The following is a 24109-nucleotide window of genomic DNA, read 5'->3' as shown; positions in this document are numbered from 1 at the left end:
CAATTGCTTGATCTATAACCCCGGTCGTTAATGGAGTGAGGCATCTCTTAAATCGCTCAGCGTCGACATATGGTCCGACATTATAGCAATTACGGGAGCAAGCGGGGTACTCATCAAAAAGCAATTGCACGGAACACTCGAAACAGCTGTCCGGGTGAGTAGCCCTCTCCGCTTATCAGTCGTGATACTCGCTTCCAAGTTCTGGCAGTTCTGTTTCGTGCAGCGACAACTTCTCGTAGTACGATAAGCGGCGTGCGTGATTAAAGACCCATCTGAACTGAGGCTGCTGTGGGTCTGACTGGCGGTCGAACTGATAGATCAAGTCGGGCGGTTCTCGCCGCTCGCTTCAGTTGTTCCTCGTCGATCGCGGCCTGCGGAAGTGCCACCGTCCCTATCGTTCACCGCCGCGGATCAACCGTTCTACCCGACCATTGGCATTACTCCCAAATAGTAGAAGTGAAAATCCATGGAGGTCCGAGTGGGAGTGGGCGACCTGCTGAAAATGGGCACCAAGTAGGTCAAGTACGCTGAAAGCTGTACGAAGAGGCTTATATTATCGCGGTTTACCATTCAGATTTACTGGATTAGAGTGAAGCATGTCAGTGAATACCAAGTTGCCCTCAACTGATAAGGGTTATTGAGCAGCGAAATAATCACATATAGTTCGCCGTTCGACTGTAGATTAGGGTTTGCCAGTGCTGAACATTTCGAACACTTCCAGAAATACATCCGTTTTGTAATTTAAATTGTTGAATACTTTTTTACATGCGGTTATATAGTCGTTTTTAAAATCTGTTTAGTTTAACATAGGACGAAATGTGTAATATCTCTATATTTTGGCAGTATAAAAACAAACGTTGGGTTGAAGGTGCTTATATGAACATTTTTGTGATATTCTGCACCCGAAAAATTGATTTTTTTTTGTAAACATTCTTTTGATTACAACTCTAAAATTTAAATAAAAATGTATTCTTTCTGAGGGGGTATTTACTGTATTCAATTGATGGTTCCGCTCCCACACCGACAAGATAAGAAAAGCTTATTATTAGACTCAATCATGTCGCTCTCTCTCATTAGCCCCTGGCATACCGAAAGAACCATGACAACCAGAAGAATGTTAAGTAAGCATAACTATCAGGAACATAATAAAAAACTTAGTCTTAAAACACTCTGCGATAAAATCTTCCTGCCTGATAAGTAGTAATATATTGAAGAAAGTCATAATAATCCCAAAACGTCATCGCCTTTCCACAGGCTCATTGGCCACAAGATCGTCCAGTACCGCCTGGGCACAAAGCAGACGAAGGTGGTCTGCACGAGGGACGGCCAGGTGCGCGGACTCCGCCGCAGAACGCTCTACGATGAGGAAATGTACTTCGCCTTCGAGGGAATCCCCTTTGCACAGCCGCCGGTGGGGGAACTGCGGTTTCGGGCCCCCCAGCCACCCCGCCCCTGGCTGGGGGTCAGGGACTGCACCTATCCGAGGGCCAAGCCCATGCAGAAGCACTTCGTCCTCAGCATCATCGAGGGCAGCGAGGATTGCCTGTACCTAAACGTGTACTCCAAGCGGCTCAAGTCGGACAAACCGCTGCCCGTGATTGTGTGGATATATGGCGGCGGATTCACGATCGGGGAAGCTGGTCGAGATTTCTACAGTCCGGACTACTTCATGCAGCACGACGTAGTGGTTGTCACATTTAACTACAGAGTGGGTGCATTGGGTAAGTGGTTGAAACTCACATCCAGCCGTATTTTGTTTCCCATGAATAATATACGTATTTAGAGTCTGTATCGCGTGATATCGGACGCGATGCGTTGGATAATGGGTGAAGGTTTCAGTGTGGCTAAAGGTTCAGTCTGAACTTACTTATTGCTATGTGGAAAATGGTTGATTGAAGATAAATGTTTTTACTTTGTATTTAATGCTACAACAGAAGGGCATTTCGCTTCTTGTGGTATACGAATTTGTGTAAAACTTTAGAAACTAACCCCACCTCCTTTAGGGGAGTCTATACCATTAAAATTGAACGTTGCAATTTGTATGTCATGCAATCTCAATTTCAGGCGGAATTAATTTACAGAGCGCGCAACTTAATTGCAACTACTCCCAGGCTTAAAATCATTAATCTAATTACTTACGTTATATCTGTATTTTAATTTGACAGGCAACAAGATTCACCTGTAATTACTTATACCTTAACGATCAATTACATTAATGTTGATTACAAAACTACAACAAATTAGAAAACATTGGAAAATTGTATTTTTTTTTAGCCTTTTGAAAGTATTACTTTGCTTACCTTGTTTCTCGGACTAACACAACTTATTTTGATTCTGTAACTTTAAGCCTATCTCGGCACACGAAACGAAGACACAATTCAATAAGTTTATCATATGATTATATTTTAGTATATTATATTTTATGTTTTCCAGGCTTTCTCAGCTTCTCCGATCGGGATCTGGATGTGCCCGGCAACGCTGGCCTCAAGGACCAGGTGATGGCCCTTCGCTGGATCAGCCAGAACATAGCCCAGTTCAACGGAGACCCCCAGAACATAACCCTGATGGGCGAGAGTGCGGGGGCAGCCTCCGTTCACGTGATGATGACCACGGAGCAAACCCGAGGACTCTTCCACAAGGCCATCATGCAGTCGGGGTCCATGTTCTGCGAGTGGGCCAATGAGCCGAGTGGACGCTGGGCGTACCGCCTGGCCTGTCAACTGGGCTACTCGGGCAGTGAGAACGAGAAGGAGGTGCTCCGGTTCCTACAAAAGGCCCCAGCCTCCGAAATGGCCGCCCACGTATTCACCCTTGTATCCCAGAAAGAGAGACGGAATTACGTGCTGTTTCCCTTCACGCCCGTGGTGGAACCGTATATAACCAGGGACTGCATTTTACCCCGTTCTCATAAGGAGATGCTGCCTGCAGCTTGGGGCAACGACCTGCCTCTGATCCTGGGAGGGAACTCCTTCGAGGGCCTATTTTCCTACCAGGCCACCCTGCTCGACGAGGAGCACATGTTGAGTGCCTTCGAAGCCCTGATTCCGCGAGAGATCAGGGAAAAGAGTTCCCCATCTCAGCTGAAGGATCTGCTGCGCCAGTTTAAGGTGGATACTTTCGAGGACGCAACTCGCGGGCGCATGGAGTTCAATGAGTGCCTCCAAATACTGTCCGTAAAGCATTTTTGGCACGGCATCCACCGCACTGTTCTGGCCCGTCTCAGCCACGCCCCCACCACGCCCACCTACCTGTACCGCTTCGACGTAGATTCGCCCCACTTCAATCACTTCCGGCAGGTGATGTGCGGGAAGCACGTTCGCGGAGTCAGCCACGCCGATGACGTTTCCTACCTGTTCTACCACATTTTGGCCAACAAGGTGGAGAAGTCCTCGATGGAGTACCAAACAATCCAGAGAATGGTGGGCATGTGGGTGGCATTCGCCCGGAACGATAATCCCAATTGTCCGCAGATCAGTCCGACCACCTGGGAAGCCCTGGATGAGGAGCGTCCGCAGATGTGTCTCAACATCGGAAAGCAACTGGAGTTTATTGTGCTGCCGGAGTCAAGGCAGAATCGGATTTGGGACAGACTTTACGACAAACGCGACCTTTACTAGATGGGAATTTGTATAATTTGTAAATAAAACGCACCTCCATTAAGCCACTCAGGAAAATAGAAAAGTTGAAATTAAAATCTTTTTTGGGTTGTTAAGGCCAATTGGAAACTTTTGATTAAATATCCAGGAAAATTAAGTACACTATTTGTATACCCTTGCAGAGTGTGTAAGGGTTTCAGTCAGACTGACGGACAGAGGGACATGGCTAGATCGACTCGTCTAGTGATGCTGATCAAGAATATATATACTTTATGAGGTCGAAAACGTCTTCTTCACTGCGTTGCAAACTTCTGACTGAAATCTTTATACCCTCTGCAAGTGTATCATTAGCAAATTTAATTTGGCATAGTTTTCATGTAGGCCTCATTACATATCAAGATACAAACCTACGAAGCTCAAACTAGCTAAATAAAACCGTTTTGGTGATTACTTTGGCATTCCGAAAATAGTTAGCCGTTGTTCGGCCCATCAAGTGACCCTAACATTGACCCTTGGCACGACGGTGTTTTGTGTCTAAAGAGAGATAAAGTTCCACTGGTACTAAGCTAGCTAATATTATTTTTAGTCAAAGTAAAACTTTGAAAATAATTTGCAGCCGAATAGCAAAAGGTTTTATTTTGTAACGTGATTAATACTCTGTACAAATTTCCAACAGGGCAACCTTTTACAAGATAAGGGCTGAGCAATTTTATTTACAAAATGTCCTAATCTCTCGTTTCTATATATATATATTTGGCAATTGACATTTATAGTAAATACACAATATTCGTAAATTCAGAATTCTCTTTTGTAAAATAAGAAATGGAATGAATTAATTTATTTTAAATACATTTTCAAAAACTTAAAAAATTTAAAATATTCTAACTATCCATCATACATGCACGTTCTCATATATGATATTTAGATTCCTGGACTAGAAGAGGGCCTCCCTGGGATAGAAAGTGTCCCAGACTGCCAGGAACTCCGCTTCTGGTAGTTCTCGCATTTCGAAGTCATAGCTGATGTTAAAGCACCTTTCTACTCCGTTGTCTTTCAGCTGGACGGGCTCCCACTTGGCAGTTCCCAGTTCCGGACAGTTGGGATTCCCGCTGGAGGCAAACGATGTCCACATACCCACCATCCTCTCTATGGTTTGGTACTCCTTCGATGATTTCTCCAGCTTTGAGGCTATGATGTTGTAAAAGAGGTACGACAGTTCATCGGCGTGGGCCACTCCGCGAATGTGATCTCCGCAAACCAATCGCCGGAATTGATTAAAGTGCGGGGAGTCGAAGTCGAAACGGTAAAGATAGGTGGGCGATCTGGAAGCATAAGTGTGACGGGCGAGAACCAAGCGATGCAGATCGTGCCAAATCTGGCGATGGGAAAATATGTTTAGGGCCTCAAACACCTCCATTGAGTCCTGCATTTCGTTCTTAAAGTAAAGTTTCTTCAAGCGACGAACAAGTTGATCCTGTTCCTCCAGACAGATAGCTTCCCTCACCTCCCTGGGCAGGATGTTGTGGAAGTTCTTCAGTCCCCAAGGATCATTTCTTAGCACTTGGTAGGAAAACAAACCCTCAAATGAGTTTCCGCCCATAATAACAGGTATCTCGTTGCCCCAGGCTTCGGACAACATCTCCCTGTGTCTTCTAGGCACCACACAGTGGTCGGTCTCATAAGGCTCCACCACCGGTCCAAAGGCGAAAAGTAGGAAATTCCGAACTTCATCCTGGGTGATAACGTCCTGGTCAATAGCCGCTATCTTACGAGCGGGAGTCCCGCTCAGAAAACATAATATACCTGCATCCTCATCGGGGCCTTTATAGCCCAAATTCTGAGCCAGCCGGAATGCCCAATTGTGATCCGGACTTTCAGCCCATTCGCTAAGAGCACATCCGGATTGCAAGATGGCTTTGTGGAACAGACCACGCGTTTGCTCCGTGGTCATCATCACGTGAACGGAAGCCGAGCCCGCACTTTCCCCCATCACTGTGATATTGTTGGGGTCGCCGTTGAAGTGGGATATGTTCTGGCTGATCCAGCGCAGGGCCATCACTTGGTCCTTGAGGCCCGCGTTTCCAGGAACATCCAACTTTGGGTCCTTGAGGCTGAGGAAACCTAATCACGAAAAATTCAGCATTAATTAGAGATAACAAAACTTAAAACATTACCTAATATTAACTATTAAACTAATAGATAAATAGGCACTAAAATATATTTATGGGTGTTTAGTAATTATTGATTGATTTTATTTTTTGCGGTAATCCATTCATTTTAGTTGTAGTATTAATGTTAATGTTTGTTGGAACTGGTCGGAATGATTTTGTTTTACTATCGCATTGTTTTAAACAACAAACAAAAACTGATAAGGCCGCGGTTAGCATCCAAAGTTCTTTAGACAAAACGATTGTAGCGACTCGGTCGCCACATACTTATGTTGATAAAGATGATTCTTATCAGTTCAGTATTCGTTTTGTCGCTTCCCTATATTGCTTGTATACAAACACATCCGCGGTTAGGAGTCTAATAAGAAATGCATTTGATCTTTTTAAACGCAAACCAAATGTAGTTAGTTCGATATGCCCAAACTCGATATTTTCGAACTCACTCTTCCCTTACTAATAGGTGTTAGCTTTAACACTTACCCAGTGCGGCCAACCTGTAGTTGATGGAGACGAACACCACCTGCTGCTTCATGAAGTAGTCGGGGCTGTAAACATCCCTGGAGGCCTCGCCCTTCTGAAAACCCCCTCCGCAGATCCACACGATCACGGGCAGGGGTTTCTCTGACTTCAGGCTTTTGACATACACATTTAGGTGCAGGCAATCCTCGCTGCCTTCCACGATCCCCAAAAGCATATTTCTCTGCAGGGGCTTGGATCGGTTGGTGGTACAGTTGAGCACTCCTTGCCAGGGCTCCGGGGGCTGAGGAGCCCTGAATCTGAGGTCACCCACCGGCGGCTTGGCATACGGAATGCCCTCAAAGGCGAAGTAAAGTTCCTTATCGTAGACCGTCTTTCTTTGAAGCCCTCGAACCTGTCCGTACTTGGTGTCCAAAATCACAGTGTGACCTGTGGACAGGCGGTACTGCAGAACCTTGTGCCCCACTAACCTGTGGGAGATATTTTGAAACTTGCTTGAAACAGCTTGCGATAAGCGGTTTGGAAAGGGCCTTGCCAGGTCCGAAAGTAACGATTCCCGAAGAAAGACCTGGGCCCTGCACTAATGTACTCACTGGGCCCCCATCTTGAGCAACTTTGGCCATCCCACTTGCACTTCCATAACTTGGTCGGTACTTGGAATGCTTTGGTTCTATGCAAGGTTGCTAAAGGTGGAACTATTAGCTCGAACGACGTTTCCCGTGAGACTGATCGCAGATATTTGGCAGCGGCACCTTATACCAGGAGAGACGCCGACAGCACTTGAGGAAGCCAATAATCTCTTCGAGATCTCGCACAGCTACGGTAAGGCGGCATTACCAGTACAACATTTCACAAATATTGTTTCATTGAAAAAAATTTTGTATTTGTGTGGATAATAATAATATAACTGTTTTCAGTTAATCAATGTTTTAATTTTTTTTGACGCAACAATATTTTTAATTATTACTTTAAACATTTAAATGATACTTTATTGACCCCGAGTTTATAGAAGTGCCCATTTTTGTCAGGGGTATATAAACGTATGGACAAGAGTCTTTGTATTCTATAAAAAAAACCAATTTTTTAAATGAACAAAATATATTTATATGATGCCTACATAAATCTACAAATACCGTATAGTTAACTATTTGTGGCCTAGAAAAGGTTTTCCTTAGAGTACAAAGAATCCCACACTGCCAGCGAATCGGCCTCCGATTTCACTTCAAGCTGATGACTGATGTTGAAACACATCTCTACGCCGTCTTCTTTCCCCGAACGGGACGCCACAGTTCCCCATTCGGGAAAGCTCGGATTTCCAACTGCGGCAAAAGACGTCCCACCATCCTCTCAATGGTTTGAAGTTCCATCGATGACTTCTTAAGCTATGTGGATATTACTTTATAAAAGGGTCCTTTAAGCTGAGGAATCCCAAAGGAAATGAAATAAAATATATTAAAAGGGCTGATGAGCCCTAGTCTGAGGTTATCCCCTGGCGGCTTGGCATAAGGAATGCCCTCAAAGGCTAGGTACGTTTCCTCGTCGTAGACCGTCTTTCTTTGAAGGCCTTTAACCTGTCCATATTGGGTGTCGAATATCACAGTGTGACCCGTGGACAGGCGGTACTGTTGAAACTTGTGGCCCACCAACCTGTGGAACAGATTGAGAGAAATCGGGGATTACGGAGAATGACTGTCTCGGGCGATAGCGATAAGGGAAGATGATGATAACCAGTAGGAGCACGCCAGGTCCGAAGGTGTCGATTTCAAGAGCCTGACCTTGGCCCTGTACTTTTGGACCCCGGTTTTGATTACAGTATACTCAATGAGCACCAATTTTGAGCCACCTGTACCATCCCACTTGCACTTCCATTATTTCCTTGTATCGTTCTTGTTGTTTTTCTATTTCTGGTCTCATTAACTTCGAAGTGGTGAAATGCAAAGAACTTTGTCAAAGCCGTTTACTGGACTATTGGTTCTACCAGAGGTTACTGAGCGGCTGATCACAAATGCTTACCTTCGTTCACTTCAATCAGGAACATTGCCGACAGCGCACTTGAATGTACTATCCCAATACATTTTTACGAGTTCTTCGAAGCACTATTTTTCGCATTGATAACGGCTCAAATTAATACACTGAAAAAAAAGGGTCTGATTTATAATAATATTAATATAATATATAATTTATAATATTTTTCGTTCACATGTATGTTCTTAAAATACTTTTGAAGCATATAAGTATTGCTTATTAAGCTTATTTTCTTTAAAATATTTCATATTTAAATTAAAATTACTGGTTATATTGAATTCCTAGAACGCTACTCGCTAGTTCCACATATTAGATTTCAATTTATTGTCATTTTGAATTTAACTTCATTCAACATAAATATCTTTATAAGGAGTTTATTTCTTCACTATATTTTTTTGTGACAATGCAGCTAAAGCGGTAAGGCTTGTAAGCTTGTATTAAGCGGAAACAATATTCAAAGCTTAAGGAATTGACATCTTTCAGATACGTACATTAATACTATACAACAACACGCTTACATACTCACTTTAACCGACCGCGACTGTCCCTGTTAACTGATCATCGCTGTACGCGAAGGAGCTTTTCTGTAGACCTTTCTGTTATCAGCGAACTCAGCTGGGAATAGGCAGCAGCCCAAACAACAAATAGAAAACAGAAAAGCTACCAAAGCAAACTGAAAATCAGCTGTCTCAGAACATTTGTTGCTTTTTTGTTTTGCGCGATTAAAAGGGCAATACATGCTTTTCTACTGCTCGATAAAAAGTGCCGAGTGAGGAGCGAGCATTTGACTGTGAAGTATGGAGAGGTGAGGTCGCGCAATCCGAGAACACTTCGCCGAGAAATTACTTATGCGGGTCTTCCAGCCCACAGGTGAACACGAGCAGCGGACCGGTGCGCGGAAAGCGGTGCACAGGTGTGTATGGCGACGAGTACGTCAGCTTCGAGCGGATTCCGTACGCGAAGCCGCCGCTGGGTCCGCTCCGCTTCATGGCCCCACTGCCCGTGGAGCCCTGGACTCAGCCGCTGGATTGTACGCAGAAGGGGGAGAAGCCCCTCCAGTTCAACCACTACACCAAGCAGCTGGAGGGCGTCGAGGACTGCCTGCACCTGAATGTCTACGCTAAGGAGGTACCACTGTCTCGGTAGCTATTCTACAAACCACCTGTGTGTCGCTAGGAGTTTACATAGTTGGTTGTATTGAAGCACAAGTTAATTTAAAACTAGGGTATTAGATTATACAAATGTGTTCTCATTTCGAATTCAGAGAGAGTCCTTTATTAGTGACCCAACTTCGAACAGACTAGGAATAGGCAGTGGAAATTTTATTTATTAAGATAAGTTCAGCCGTATACGAGTATAGTCATAAGCTGAGTCATGCTGCTGCGCTTGTTGGAGTGCAAAGTTTTATATCAGTTTTGAAGCCAGCTGTTGGAGCGATTTGTTCAGATAAGACTATACCATAGAGTAAACCCTTTTATTTTTTAAGATAACCACACTATACAGCAAAAACAGAAAGCAGAGTATTTTTATTTTTTATAACCAACAAAAAGCAATAGTTTATGTAAATACATTACGTATGCGTATTTTTTATTTTGAAATTTTATTAATATTGGCAAAGGTTTTTTTTTAAACAAATAATAAAAAAAAAACATTTTAAACGGAAGATTATTAATAATCTTTGTTTATAACACCCCCTCCGTGTACCTCTTACAGGCAACTATTTCCAATATATTTTTGCTAATTGCTTAACTTCTTTTAATAGCTCAACTCGGAAAGCCCTCTGCCGCTGATTGTCTACTTTTTTGGCGGTGGTTTCGAGAAGGGTGACCCCACCACCGAGCTGCATAGTCCAGACTACTTCATGATGCGCGATGTGGTCGTAGTGACGGTTTCCTATCGCGTGGGTCCCCTGGGATTCCTGAGCCTGAACGACCCCGCTGTCGGAGTGCCCGGAAACGCTGGCCTCAAGGATCAGCTGCTGGCGTTGCAGTGGATCAAGGAGAACGCGGCGAACTTCAATGCAGATCCCAAAAACGTGACCGCCTTCGGGGAGAGTGCGGGAGCTGCCTCGGTCCATTATCTAATGCTGAACCCAAAGGCTGAGGGACTGTTTTAGAAGGCCATCATGCAGTCAGGCAATGTCCTCTGCTCCTGGGCCCTCTGTCCCATCAAGAATCTGCCGCATCGCTTGGCTGCCAACTTGGGGTTGGAAGGTGCCGAGCATGTGACCGATGCCATGGTCTTGAACCACCTGCAGAGTTTGCCGGGGGAGAAACTCGTTCGACCATATCTACTCAGCGAGGCAGAGCACCTGGACGACTGCTTCTTCCAGTTCGGACCCATGGTGGAGCCATACAACACGGAGCACTGTGTGCTGCCCAAGCATCCGCAGCAACTGCTGGACAAGGCCTGGGGCAACCGGATTCCGGTGCTGATGAGCGGCACTTCCTTCGAAGGACTGCTGATGTACGCCCGGGTGCAAATGGCTCCCTACCTGCTGACCAGCCTAAAGAAGGAACCGGAGCACATGCTGCCTCTGGATGTGAAGCGCAATTTGCCTAATGCACTGGCCCGGCATCTGGGACACCGACTCCAGGAGACCCACTTCGGCGGAAGCGACCCCTCGTCCATGTCGCCGGAATCCTTAAAGGCTTATTGCGAGGTGAGTACTCAAAAACATGCTATTTACGAGTTCATCATCCCTTCGCTTTTAAGAATTCATATTCATCCCTAAGGAAACAAATTTATATTTCTGGACAAAGTCATTTGAATGAATTATTGCTGCCAAAAACGTCTTCTTTTTATCGCTAGAATAAAGTCAGATTTAAAGGAATCTGTATTTAAGTGCTATCCCTATCCCTTACCCATCCAAAATATAAAATGCGTACCATATAGGCAAACAATTTCATTAAATTACTTAAATATTTATTTCAGTACGCCAGCTACAAGGTCTTCTGGCATCCCATCCTGAAAACGCTCAAGTCCCGCCTGAGCAGCTCCAGAGCGCCGACCTATTTGTACCGCTTCGACTTCGACTCGCCCACGTTCAATCACCAGCGACTGAAGTACTGCGGCGACAAGCTGCGCGGAGTGGCCCACGTCGACGATCACTCCTATCTGTGGTACGGCGACTTCTCCTGGAAGCTGGACAAGCACACGCCCGAGTTCCTGACTATCGAGAGGATGATTGACATGGTGACAAGCTTTTCGAGGACCTCAAATCCCAATTGCAAGCTTATCATGGACCAGCTTCCGCGGGCCAAGGAATGGAAGCCCCTGAACAGCAACTCGGCCTTGGAGTGCCTCAACATCTCGGACAACATTAAGCTGATGGAACTGCCCGAGCTGCAGAAGCTGAGGGTCTGGGAGAGTGTCTGTCAATCATCGGACTAGGTTAATTGTGCGAAATTCCCAGTGTATTCCAATTATATTTTTAAAAATGTTGATCAAATTTCTTCTTACGTATGTGGGGCAAACAGGGGAATAGCCGAACGGGTTAAATTAAAAAATCTGTAAATAATTTTAAAATTAAAGAACTGCCTTTAGAAAATACCTAAAAGAAATAAATACAACTAAAGTTGAACAAAACTTAAATACACTGCTGGCCGACTAAATGCATATTTAGCACGTATCAGTTCAGTCTAAAATGTATTCCCTCGCCTTACCAATTATAATATGGTTACTTATTTCTTAAAATTTGATATATAGGTATATTTATTTTAATTTTTATAATTTTTTGAAAAGATTATATGTTTGAGATAACATGAATTTAAAGTTTACTTCCCAATTGAAATATGTCTCTATTAGCATTCATTTGCATTTAGTTACCAATACCATTTATAGGAAGATAATCTATTCTCACCCACACAATTTATATTATTTCCCCGAAGGTCATCCACTCCCGGCATTTTCTTAAAAACCGTTCTAGATAGCCTACTTTTCATGGCTTCCGTCACCTTGTTTATGTGCAGCAAATTTACCAGTGTTTGAGATACGAGAACGGTCCGAGTATTTTTGGGATGATAAGCCACGGCTATCGATAGTGATTATTAACGGGAGAAGTCAGTTAACGCTTGAGTCTGCTGGTGATCGGAGATGACGCACGACTAGTAAGAGAATTCTCTTCGCCAAAGTCCATTGCATATACCCATTTTAATCCATTTTAGCACCGAAAGTTCGCCGGTAGTGCAGACTACGCATGGAAAAGTGCGGGGAACACTCCTTAAGGGGATCTATGAAGATCCATTCTACGCCTTTGATGGCATTCCATATGCTGTTCCTCCCCTTGGGACCCTGCGCTTTAAGGAGCCGCATGATCTCAAGCCATGGCATGGGATTCGAGACTGCTCCAAGCCGTCGGACAAGTGCCTCCAGGTCAGCTCCTACACCAAGTTGGTGGAGGGCTCCGAAGACTGTCTCTACTTGAACGTTTCTGCGAAAACTGTGAGTGATACACGTATGAATTGATATAGCTTTCTAAATCTGGCCTGTTTATTAGCTTGTCGGCGAACCAATGCCCGTGATGGTTTATATTCATGGAGGCGCTTTCAAGGGCGGGGACTCATCGAGACATGCCTGGGGTCCGGACTACCTTATGAAAGAAGACATAGTCTATATTAGCATCGGGCATCGTCTGGGACCCTTGGGTGAGTTTTAATGAAACAAAATGAGCACGAATCAAACAATATGTATTTAATTCATTGCCTTAATCCTTTCCCAGGCTTTCTGAGTTTCGCGGACCCTTCACTGGAAGTTCCCGGCAACGCCGGTCTCAAGGACATTATCCTCGCTCTCCAATGGATCAAGGCTAATGCTGCCAACTTCAATGGTGACCCTGATAGGATTACTATTTTTGGACACAGCTCAGGCAGCATGATTGTTCAGCTCCTGCTGGCCAGTCCCCGATCAGAAGGTCTATTCCACAAGGCCATTCTTTTGGCGGGGGTTTCCATGGAAGTGAATCGCATGCCCCAAGTGGAATTCCGCCTGGCCAAACATTTGGGATACGAGGGAGAGAATATCGATAGCCAGGTTTTGGACTTCCTCTTGAAAGCAGATCCCCAACTGCTTGTCTCTGCTGACTTCTTCACGCCCCTGGAGAAGGCTCAAGGTCACATTATGCCCTTCAGACCTAGCGTAGAGTGCTATGGCACTCCAAATGCTGTTCTGCTGGCGGAACCCATTGACCTGCAGCGGACTTCGTGGAGCAATCGGATTCCAATTATTTTGGGCGCCAACAGTGGCGAGGGTCTAACCACCATAAATTTTTTGCAAATGAACCCTTCTTGGCTAAAGGCCTTTCAGCAAAATCCAGAGCGCGTTCTGCCTTGGACCCTGAGGTGCCGCTGTGATCCCGGCCAGCGGCGACAGTTGGGTCAGGCGCTGATCCACCACTTCTGCCAGGTTCATGGACATGAGTTGACCTTGGACCACACAAACGCGTTAGTGGACCTCTACAACCACGCCTTTGTGCACGCCATCGATCGTTTAATCCAATCCAGACTGACCTATAGCCAGGCAGCCACGTACCTTTACCGCTTCGATTTCGATTCACCGGACTTCAACTTTTACCGGATTCGCTTTATGGGAAAGGAGCAGCGAGGAGTCACTCACGTAGACGAGCTGGGCTACATCTTTGTGCTCCCAGCAACCTTTAAATTGGACAAATCCCGGCCAGAATACACAGCCATCTGTCGGATGGTGGACATGTTTGTGCAATTCGCCGCCACCTCGGATCCCAATGGTCCACTCACAAAACCTCTTGTGGAATGGAAACCGGTCATCAGATTTGGAAAACGATTGGCTCTCAACATCAGCGAAGAATTGAAGTGTGTTCCTCAGCCGGAAATGCCAAAGCTAAAGTTCTTCGATCGACTATACGAAATGGCCGGAGTGCCTTTATTTTAAGAAGTCCCATCTGATTTCTTGAAAGCGAACTTTATCTGTTTTAATAAAAACTTTCAAACCTGGATCTTTTTTTTCTGAAAAATTATTTCTTTCATTATTTGCTTTTTACTGAATGGATACCTGGTGGTTCCATAAAGGAAACCAAGCCTTTGAATCCAGAATGGTCCGTTTCCCCAAATAGAAGACGTGATGCAGAGCTGAAATGAATTCGGTTTGATTGCCGGCCTTCTTTACACCTCTCTATTTCGAAATCAATTTGACTTAACTATGTTAAATTATGCAAAATTAATAACGTTAAGTCGACATTGTTATATCATCTGCATCGTTCAAGAAATAAGGTAAATGTTTAATACAAATATTTAAAAAGTACACACGGTTTGTGTTTTTCTAAGTTTATTTGTTTATTGAACTTTGCTTTTAGTTTTAAATATGATTTGTTGTTGCTTTGTTGAGAAGCCTTTGGAAATGCACACCATTAGATGACAAGATGTCACCACAATTTCTGCCAGATGGGTGCGAAAGCTCGATCGCCACACATGTTTTTTCAGCCCCCTCTGTGGGGGCCTGAACTTTTTTGTTGCATTGGCTTTGACTTTGCACACTTATTACTTTTAATTCATTCGACTGCTGGCACGCGCATCAAACGGACGGAAACAATGACGGACGGGTGAGTTTTTATAAGTAGGAAGTCCCAATATTTTACTAATCGAATACTGTTAACACAGATTGGAAACATGCGAGCTTACTCTCCCGTTGGGTCAAATTAAGGGCGTCAAGCGCCTTAGTCTATACGATGACACCTACTATAGCTTCGAAAAGATTCCTTTTGCGAAGCCCCCACTGGGAGAATTGAGATTCAGGGCGCCAGTGCCGGCAGAACCATGGAGCGGAGTTCTGGATTGCACCCATTACGCGGAGAAGCCAACCCAGAAGAACTTAATGACCAGGGCTATAAAAGGGACCGAGGACTGTTTGTATCTGAACGTTTACTCCAAGCAGGTCAGTAAAGTGGTGGTGAACGTAAAAATACACAGAAAATTAAATTGGGTAGAGTCCAGAAAAGATACACGCTTTACCCGGTCTTAAGTCCTGTTCTACATGTTGTTCTGTTATATATGTTTAAAACATTGAAAAACAAGAAAGGAAGTTAGCTTCGCCAAGCCGAAGTTTGTATACCCTTGCAGTTAGAAAAATAATGGCTTAAAAAAATTATTTCATTATTTCTCTGACCCTTTCTTGGACAGCTATATGTTAGAGTCGTCCGATTTTTATTAATTTTAATACGAAATTCTTAAAAATGTAGAAAATTATAGTACCAATATTTTACAATAATATGTGAAAAAAAAACACCGAAGATATAATTTGTTTGACATTATTTTCCCACCAATTTTCGGATCTTTCCTATGACAGCTAGATGATAAAGCCGTCCGATTTTGATCAAATTTAATTCGAAATTCAGAACTAATTCAAGAATGTTATTCCCGAGGGTAGGAGGTTATATGTTAAAAAACACCAAATATGAAAGTTTTGTATATTATTTTCCCACAAATTTTTCGATTGTTCCTATGGCAGCTACATGATATAGTCGTCCGATTTTGATAAAATTCAATACGAAATTCAAAACTAAATAAAAAGTGTTATTTTCAAGGGTAGGACGTTATATGTTAAAAAACACCAAAGATCTAATTTTTTATTTTTTCCGACTAATTTTTCGATCGTTTCTATGGCAGCTATATGAAATTCAAAACTAATCAAAAGATGTTATTTCCAAGCGAGGGAGGTAATATGTAAAACACCAAAGAAATAATTTTTTTTATTTTTTTCCCCGATAGTTCCTATGGGAGCTATAAGATATAGTTGTCCGATCTGGCTGGTTCCGACTTAGATACTACCTGCAATAGCAAGAATACTGTTGGGAAAGATTCAGCCCGATAGCTTTAAAACTGAGTGACTAGTTTGCGTAGAAACGGACGGACAGGCGGACGCACAGACGGACATGGCTAGATCAAGAATATATATACTTTACGGGGTCGGAAACGTCTCCTTCACTGCGTTGCAAACTTCTGACTGAAATCATTTTACCCTCTGCAAGGGTATAAATATTAAAAATAGTTACATTTAGCTTTTAAACTCAAGAAGGACTTTATTTGCTTAATAAGATTAAATACTTATGCGTATGTGTACTTACTTGTGATGATATCTCACCCTATCGTTCGTGACAACTGGTAGCTAGTATCTTTTGCAGCTGAGGAGTGAGAAGCCATTGCCGGTAATGGTGTACATTTACGGCGGGGCCTTCACCGTGGGTGAGGCCACCCGTGAACTCTACGGCCCCGACTACTTCATGACCAAAGATGTGGTTCTGGTAATCCTAAACTATCGTGTGGATTGTTTGGGTAAGTCGGTCAATGTTTGTAGATTGTGGATATCTTACCTTCGAAGTTGAAGCACTTGATTTAAGTCATTTACCGTTATTTTTGTTTTTAAAATTTCAAATTTTAATGTAGTTTTATTGTCGAAAAGGCTTATCACATTTATTAATTAATAATAATGGACTAAAATATTAAAATTTTATATAAAACATTTAATTCTATTAAATTTCTTAACAGTATAGTAAAATGTACAATTTATTTCTATATTATATTTTTCATGGAAACATCTACTAAAAACGAATTTACCCTCTGATTATCCTGCCAGGATTTCTTTCCCTCAAGGATAGCAGTCTGAAGGTTCCTGGAAATGCCGGACTTAAGGATCAGGTGCTGGCTATCAAGTGGGTCAAGGAGCACATTTCCAACTTCAATGGCGATTCTAATAACATTACGGTTTTCGGCAATAGTGCCGGTGGATGCTCCACCCACTTTATGATGTGCACGAATCAGACCGAGGGTATGTTTCACAAGGCTATTGTCATGTCGGGAACAGTGCACAATATCTGGTCCGATACCCCGAGTGAGGACTTTGCTTACCGCCTGGCGCAGCAGTGCGGTTTCACCGGCCAAAACAACGACGCCAAGGTTTTGGAACACCTTCTGGGTGTTCCTGCTACAGATCTTGTAAACCACAATGTCTTAACACCGGAACACCGAAGGAACGGGTTGATTTGGACCTTTGGACCCACTGTGGAGTCGTATGTGGGTGAGGATTGTGTGATTCCCAAGCCGCCCGTCGAAATGGCCCGCGATGCGTGGTCCAACAATATACCTATCATGCTGGGGGGAACTTCATTCGAGGGTCTTTTTATGTATCCTGACGTTTCCGCCAATCTTAAGGCATTGGACAGTCTAAATCAGGATCCCCTGAGGATGGTGCCTCTGGAGGTCCGTGAGGTCAACAGCGAGAAGCAGAATCTGGAATATGGGCGTCGTCTGATCAGAACCTATTTCGGTGATGCCCCTCCCAGTTCGGAGCTTTTGATGAATATGCTAGAGGTGAGTGAATGTAAAATAATCTTTCTCAAAATACACTTGACTGCCTACGAAATATTTCGAAATTACACCCTTGCAGAAAAAATATAATTTAATTCCCCTGCCTGCACTACAATAGATATACAAATTTGAGTTATACGAGGTGTGTTCAAAAAGTAAGGTGACAATATTAATGTTGTCCCCTTTAAAGTAATCCCCCTCAGTTACAATACACTTATGCCAACGGTTTTTCCAATCCTCAAAGAACTTCCCATAAGCACTTTTCGATATAGCCTTCAACTCTTCCAGCCATGCAGTCTTTATCTCTTCAATCGTTGCAAATCTCAGTCCTTTCATAGGTCTCTTTAGTTTTGGGAACAAGAAAAAGTCACATGGGGCCAAATCCGGTGAATATGGTGGCTGAGGCATTATTGTGGTGTTGTTTTTGTCCAAAAAATCTCTCACAAGCAAAGATGAGTGAGCAGGGGCATTATCGTGATGCAAAAGCCATGAATTGTTTTTCCACATTTCTGGACGTTTCTTTCGTATTGCTTTTCGCAAACAGCGCATAACTTCCAGATAATACTGTTTATTGACCTTACGACCATATGGTAAGAACTCCTGATGCACCACGCCATGGTAATCGAAGAATACAGTGATCCAAACATTGACATTTGATCGAACTGGGCGTGCTTTTTTCGGTCTTGGCTCACCTGGGCTCTTCGATTGTGACGATTGGGCTTTGGTTTCGATATTATAACCATATACCCATGATTCGTCACCAGTTATGACCCTTTTGAGTAAATCTGGGTCGTCGTTGACGTCATCCAACAGCTCTTGAGCTATGCTCATGCGACGGTTCTTTTGGTCAAAATTCAGCAATTTTGGAACAAACTTCGCTGACACACGACTCATGCCCAAAACGTTTGAAAAAATTTCATGGCACGAGCCAAGCAATGTACCGACATCTTCAGCAACTTCTCTGATAGTGATTCGACGATTTCCCAAAACAATTTTCTTCACTGCTTGAACGTTTTCATCAGTTGTTGACGTGCTTGGGCGTCCAGAGCGAGGCTCGTCATTGGCATCTTCCCGGCCATCTTGGAAGAGTCTGTACCACTTGTAAACATTTTTTTTACTCAGAACAGTTTCACCGTATGCCACTGTCAACATTTCAAGTGTTTCGGAGCACTTTATTTTTATGTTGTACACAAAATTTAATGCAAATCCTTTGATCCATATTTTTCGATAGCAAAAAATCGCTGAGCACGCAAAACAACTTGTTACCTTTACGCCTCTCACAACTAAACAAAAAAGCGGATTCAATTGAAACTTGGTACAGATGTTAGGGAAGAGTGTACCAACATAACAAAAAAAAATCGATAATCGAAAATATGTTGCCCGTGAAATTTCAAGTCATCTTACTTTTTAAACACACCTCGTAAATATACAAATAGAGGTCTTGTGGGATTACTTAGTTATGCTTCATTTGTTTTTCCAGTATTATTCGTATAAAAACTTTTGGCATGGTTTTCACCGCACTTTGAGCGCAAGACTCGCGTATGCGAAGGCACCAACGTACTACTACCGCTTCGACTTCGATTCTCCGAACTACAACTTCTATCGTGCTAAGTTCTGTGGGGATATTATAAAGTCTGGAGTGGCCCATGCCGATGACCTCAGCTATTTGTTCCGAAACTCGGGATCTTGGAAACTAGAGAAGTCATCTGCCGAATATCGCAACATCGAAAGGATGATTGGCATTTGGACAGCATTCGCAGCGTCCTCCAATCCCAATTGCAACGAAATAGGCCATATAGAATGGAAACCATCAACCAAGGATAATCCCAAGCAAATAATTAATATAAGTTATGATGTAAAGATAATTGACTTGCCAGAGTATGAAAAACTTCAAATTTGGGATGGCATTTACAGTCCGGATCAATTGATCTGACCTTAAACACCATATTATGTTCGTGAAAATCACTATCGATATTGGTCTTTTGGCCTTGGCATGATAATTTATATAATTACCGGTCAGTTCAACAATAATATATTCTCTTGTATATTACACATATGGACATTCTGCAATTATAATAAAACATATTACGTTTAAATTTCCATTTTTTTTTAAAACTGATTTTATTTTAAAGCGGGATTTTAAAATAACAATGTGTTCATAGAAAATGATATTAAATGTCTTTACTAATATGGCTTAAATATTTCTGATGTCGACCTTTGTACCATTGCAATACGTTAGGCGCATTAAGGGTTGTCACTTTGGAACACATTCATCTCGGGCATGCTCCGTGTACACGACATGTGTGAATGTAAAGAATAACTAGTAAAGGCCTTACCAATCATAATCTCCACGTTTACCAAATCCCTTCTCAGAATCCGTTTCCAACAGAAAACTGTGAAGATTCGCATAAAATCGAGTAGCCCTTTCCCAGGTAGCGGGGTCCGAAATCTGGTCGAAGATAAATATATTCCAAAGATGTGACCTTTCGGAATGATGTTACCTTTCTGTATCTGGGTCCTTCAGACTGTGAAATTATGAACAACTTAGATTAATAACACACTTCAGCCGACGGCAGCTTACACTAAAGACGTAAACCAATGGCAATTGATATTAAAGAGTTTGTTTTTTGCGATTTATCTTAAATATAGGTAATATAAGAATTGAATATTATCCTAACCGCAGGATAAAGAAAATACTTAATGGGTTTCTTGTGTTTTTTTATTTTTTTGTTTGTTCGCTTTACAATATCGCAGAGAATTTACATATCCGAGCGGGAGCGTGTGAAAATAAACTGCGTTTTCGAGGGATCCGACAATACACTCTAGTACTCCTCAGCACCTTCGCCCTCGCCGTCGCCAGAGTCCATGCCGACCTCCTCGTAGTCCTTCTCCAGAGCAGCCAGATCCTCACGGGCCTCTGAGAACTCGCCCTCCTCCATGCCCTCGCCGACATACCAGTGGACGAAGGCCCTCTTGGCATACATCAGATCGAACTTGTGGTCCAGACGGGCCCAGGCCTCGGCAATGGCCGTGGTGTTGGACAGCATGCACACGGCGCGCTGCACCTTGGCCAGATCTCCGCCGGGGACCACAGTCGGTGGCTGATAGTTGATGCCCACCTTGAAGCCGGTGGGGCACCAGTCTACGAACTGGATGGTACGCTTCGTCTTGATGGTGGCGATGGCCGCGTTCACGTCCTTGGGCACCACGTCACCGCGGTACAGCATGCAGCAGGCCATGTACTTGCCGTGCCGAGGATCCACCTTGACCATCTGGTTGGCCGGCTCGAAGCAGGCGTTGGTGATCTCGGCTACGGAGAGCTGCTCGTGGTAGGCCTTCTCGGCCGAGATGACCGGGGCGTAGGTGACCAGCGGGAAGTGAATACGAGGGTAGGGCACCAGGTTGGTCTGGAACTCGGTGAGGTCCACGTTGAGGGCTCCATCGAACCGCAGGGAGGCGGTGATCGAGGAAACGATCTGGCCAATCAAACGATTGAGGTTGGTGTATGTGGGCCGCTCGATGTCCAGATTGCGTCGGCATATGTCGTAGATGGCCTCGTTGTCCACCATGAAGGCGCAATCGGAGTGCTCGAGGGTGGTGTGCGTGGTCAGGATGGAGTTGTAGGGCTCCACTACGGCGGTGGACACCTGGGGAGCGGGGTACACAGCGAACTCCAGCTTGGACTTCTTGCCGTAGTCCACGGAGAGGCGCTCCATGAGCAGGGAGGTGAACCCGGAACCAGTACCACCGCCGAACGAGTGGAAGATGAGGAAGCCCTGCAGACCAGTGCACTGATCGGCCAGCTTGCGGATCCTGTCCAGAACCAGATCGACGATCTCCTTGCCGATAGTGTAGTGCCCGCGGGCGTAGTTGTTAGCGGCGTCCTCCTTGCCGGTGATTAGTTGCTCCGGGTGGAACAGCTGGCGGTAGGTGCCGGTACGGACCTCGTCCACAACGGTGGGCTCCAGGTCCACGAACACGGCGCGGGGCACATGCTTTCCGGCTCCGGTCTCGCTGAAGAAGGTGTTGAACGAGTCATCACCCCCGCCCACCGACTTGTCGGAGGGCATCTGGCCATCGGGCTGGATGCCGTGCTCCAGACAGTAGAGCTCCCAGCAGGCGTTTCCAATCTGGACTCCCGCCTGGCCCACGTGGATGGAGATACATTCACGCATATTGATTTTTACCGGGAAACTGGCTTCTGGTTTCTGGTTGACAGTATCTAGTTACAGTTTCTCACACGCGACTACAAAAAATCAACGAAAAAGTGTAGAGCTACGATTTCGGGTCCGACTCTGCGAGCGTATACGTTGGAATGCCCGAGAATGGATTGTCAACAGACGCACGTAGCTCTGGGTTTCACGAAAATAAACTTCACAATTTGTTCGGATATTAGATAATAAAACGCGTTTTACCAATCGATTTGCTCTGGTGGCACGAAAACCCCTGTCAGGCCGAGTTTAGATTGGTTTGTTTGAATTCGGCTTGGGCTCGACTTTGTTTTCTACAAAACATTGCTAGCTCTATGCCAAGATTGTTTTACAATCAACAAGAGCGCTCAGATGCGGTTGTATTGGCGCTATTTACCCAAGTTAAGATCAGTAAATTTTATCAGCACAAGCACGCTTGTTGGTTGGACAGGTGTGACCGTGCCGCGGAAAATTACCACCGCACCCACAAAAATACCAAATTATAACAGTTTTACATTTATTTTAGTTTTAATATTTGGATATGAATTAATTTGTTTTTTATCGCATTTACAGCTGTGTAATCGGTATTTGTGAAAAACGCAGTTCAAAAAATAAAAATCTGGGTAAGAATGGAAAACGGATATCAAACCGATATCTTACTCATTTAATATTTAGCGATACAGAAAAGTTTTTTCTTCATCAGTTTAAACAAATCGATCATAGTCTGATAAAACGGAATATGTTATTTGTCTTGGGCAAAATGGATGCATATTTTAATATTTTAGTATTTTGTTCCCAGAACTTCTTCAGGGTGTTGCAGAGCTGCGCAGTTATCGATCCACTCGGCGCACTTATCGATTAGGTGCGCGCGAACCTGGTGTAATTTTGAAATTATGCTCATTGGTTTAGAATGAGTCCTAAACAATTTGTTAAAAACAAGGAAAATCGTTCAAAGAAAAACTACTTATATATATACTTTTGCTTACCTTTATGTGGTATATGTCAATTTACCGTGCTGTTGAAAACGGAGTATTACAATAAAGAAAATCAAATATAATAAAAATATATATCTTTAAGTTTAATGTAAATATTTTTTTCTGTCTATCCGGTGGCCTTTGAAAAAGTGTTCCCTTCTGAAACTCCAAATCGTAATCTTAGATTGTCGGCAGTACCCCTAAAGGCAAATCTGAAATTTTAAAATATGGATTCAAGAATTTTAAAGAAGGATGACGACTCCAGCCAGTTGTTGCTAAGTCTGAAGGACCTGTTGCTGTGGCGTAATTGCCGGATAACACTGATCGTCTTCACGAGCATTCTGCTCCTGCTGCTGGACGTTACGGTCCACTCGGTGATCAGTGTAGTTAGCATGGCGGGAATTACTATACTCCTAGCTGCCTTCGGTCACCGCCTCTTGATGCAGCTCCTGAAGGCTTGGAAGAAGGAGGGAAGCCATGATCAGAGCTTACGTTTGTATGCTCAAGTGAAAATCGAAATTCCCCGGGAGGACGCTATTAGACTTGCCGGGAAGGCCGTTCATTATCTGAACTCAATTTTAAACCGCATGATGGGATTGTTTCTGGTTGAGAAGTTGGAGGATTCCCTAAAGTTGTTCGTATTGCTCTGTGGTATTAATTTGCTTGGCGATTGTTTCAACGGGCTAACTTTGATACTTATAGGTATGTAGAATTTTATTAACTGCATTTCAATTTAAATTATACGCAATACAATTTTTGAAATCAAAATATATATTTATCACCTTCTAATTGCCATTGAAAATATGCATTATTTAGAATACACTATATATAAGGCACCTAGTTCTAGTTATAATAAATAATATTTTTTAGGACACGTGTTTATTTTCACCCTACCAAAACTTTACGCATCGTACAAGCCAATAATTGATGTCCAGGTGCGGAAGTTCCGCAAGTGCAAGCAGAAGGAGGATGATACACCGGAAACTAAGGGCGAAAAGTCGGAATACGTTGAAGAAGTATATCCAACGCAGTCACTATATGAGAATCAGGATTCCAATGAGGGCAGCATGCTGTATAAAGTATGCGATAATGAGCAGCTTCTTGATCTTCTAGAGGCAGAGCACCGCAAAGGATGTCGTTGCCGCGACTGCGAGCACCAGGAGTTGCCCGTCGAGGTGCTTTAAATTCAAAGTTATTAGTTATCTGGTGTTATTGCTCAAAATTTGTTTTGTGGAATTAAAAATTGGTGTTCCACTCAGTTGGCAATCAAAAAAGTTTCATTCATCGGCCTTATTTGTTCAAATTGATTCAGGGGGACCCTTCATCGAGTCTACTTTTCTCCAA

The 24109-nt window shown here is 43.6% G+C and overlaps 7 protein-coding genes across 9 annotated transcripts; 5 read left to right on the top strand and 2 right to left on the bottom strand.

Annotated features, from left to right (window-relative positions):
- Window positions 1-185: 185 nt before the first annotated feature.
- Window positions 186-3681, top strand: LOC108027145 (esterase B1). 2 transcript variants are annotated; one of them, XM_017098365.3, is made up of 3 exons: window positions 186-513; window positions 1255-1721; window positions 2434-3681. In XM_017098365.3, exons 1-3 carry the CDS (start codon window positions 467-469, stop codon window positions 3615-3617), a joined length of 1698 nt encoding a protein of 565 aa, XP_016953854.1. In that variant the 5' UTR covers window positions 186-466; the 3' UTR covers window positions 3618-3681. The 2 variants fall into 2 exon arrangements, with proteins under 2 accessions (XP_016953854.1, XP_050744515.1); XM_050888558.1 differs by lacking the exon at window positions 186-513 and adding an exon at window positions 1001-1121.
- Window positions 3682-4327: 646 nt separating this feature from the next.
- LOC108027143 (esterase B1) lies at window positions 4328-6987 on the bottom strand. The gene is made up of 3 exons (XM_017098364.3): window positions 6835-6987; window positions 6245-6711; window positions 4328-5717 (listed from the first exon to the last, which is right to left on the bottom strand). The coding sequence occupies exons 1-3, from the start codon at window positions 6879-6881 to the stop codon at window positions 4531-4533; spliced, it is 1701 nt and encodes a 566-aa protein (XP_016953853.1). The 5' UTR covers window positions 6882-6987; the 3' UTR covers window positions 4328-4530.
- Window positions 6988-8657: 1670 nt separating this feature from the next.
- LOC108027146 (esterase B1) lies at window positions 8658-11864 on the top strand. Its single transcript, XM_017098366.3, is given in 4 exon segments — window positions 8658-9071; window positions 9130-9394; window positions 10029-10928; window positions 11201-11864. Coding segments are annotated over 4 exon segments (1632 nt in total). The 5' UTR covers window positions 8658-9063; the 3' UTR covers window positions 11660-11864.
- Window positions 11865-12360: 496 nt separating this feature from the next.
- Window positions 12361-14258, top strand: LOC108027147 (esterase B1). Its single transcript, XM_017098367.3, has 4 exons — window positions 12361-12375; window positions 12433-12709; window positions 12765-12912; window positions 12987-14258. Exons 1-4 carry the CDS (start codon window positions 12362-12364, stop codon window positions 14171-14173), a joined length of 1626 nt encoding a protein of 541 aa, XP_016953856.1. The 5' UTR covers window position 12361; the 3' UTR covers window positions 14174-14258.
- A 490-nt stretch (window positions 14259-14748) lies between these two features.
- Window positions 14749-19701, top strand: LOC108027148 (esterase B1). 2 transcript variants are annotated; one of them, XM_017098369.3, is made up of 5 exons: window positions 14749-14840; window positions 14899-15172; window positions 16419-16569; window positions 16871-17604; window positions 19082-19701. In XM_017098369.3, the coding sequence occupies exons 1-5, from the start codon at window positions 14830-14832 to the stop codon at window positions 19532-19534; spliced, it is 1623 nt and encodes a 540-aa protein (XP_016953858.1). In that variant the 5' UTR covers window positions 14749-14829; the 3' UTR covers window positions 19535-19701. The 2 variants fall into 2 exon arrangements, with proteins under 2 accessions (XP_016953858.1, XP_050744517.1); XM_050888560.1 differs by lacking the exon at window positions 14749-14840 and having other exon boundaries at window positions 15132-15172; window positions 16403-16569.
- Window positions 19702-20298: 597 nt separating this feature from the next.
- Window positions 20299-22260, bottom strand: LOC108027149 (tubulin alpha-3 chain). Its single transcript, XM_017098371.3, has one exon. It carries the CDS (start codon window positions 21774-21776, stop codon window positions 20424-20426), a length of 1353 nt encoding a protein of 450 aa, XP_016953860.1. The 5' UTR covers window positions 21777-22260; the 3' UTR covers window positions 20299-20423.
- Window positions 22261-22909: 649 nt separating this feature from the next.
- LOC108027103 (reticulon-1-A) lies at window positions 22910-24045 on the top strand. Its single transcript, XM_017098320.3, has 2 exons — window positions 22910-23467; window positions 23636-24045. Exons 1-2 carry the CDS (start codon window positions 22993-22995, stop codon window positions 23947-23949), a joined length of 789 nt encoding a protein of 262 aa, XP_016953809.1. The 5' UTR covers window positions 22910-22992; the 3' UTR covers window positions 23950-24045.
- The last annotated feature ends 64 nt before the right edge of the window (window positions 24046-24109 follow it).

This window comes from Drosophila biarmipes, chromosome 3R (assembly GCF_025231255.1).
Source record: "Drosophila biarmipes strain raj3 chromosome 3R, RU_DBia_V1.1, whole genome shotgun sequence".
NCBI lineage: Eukaryota > Metazoa > Arthropoda > Insecta > Diptera > Drosophilidae > Drosophila > Drosophila biarmipes.
This window is presented reverse-complemented; position numbering and strand designations above follow the sequence as displayed.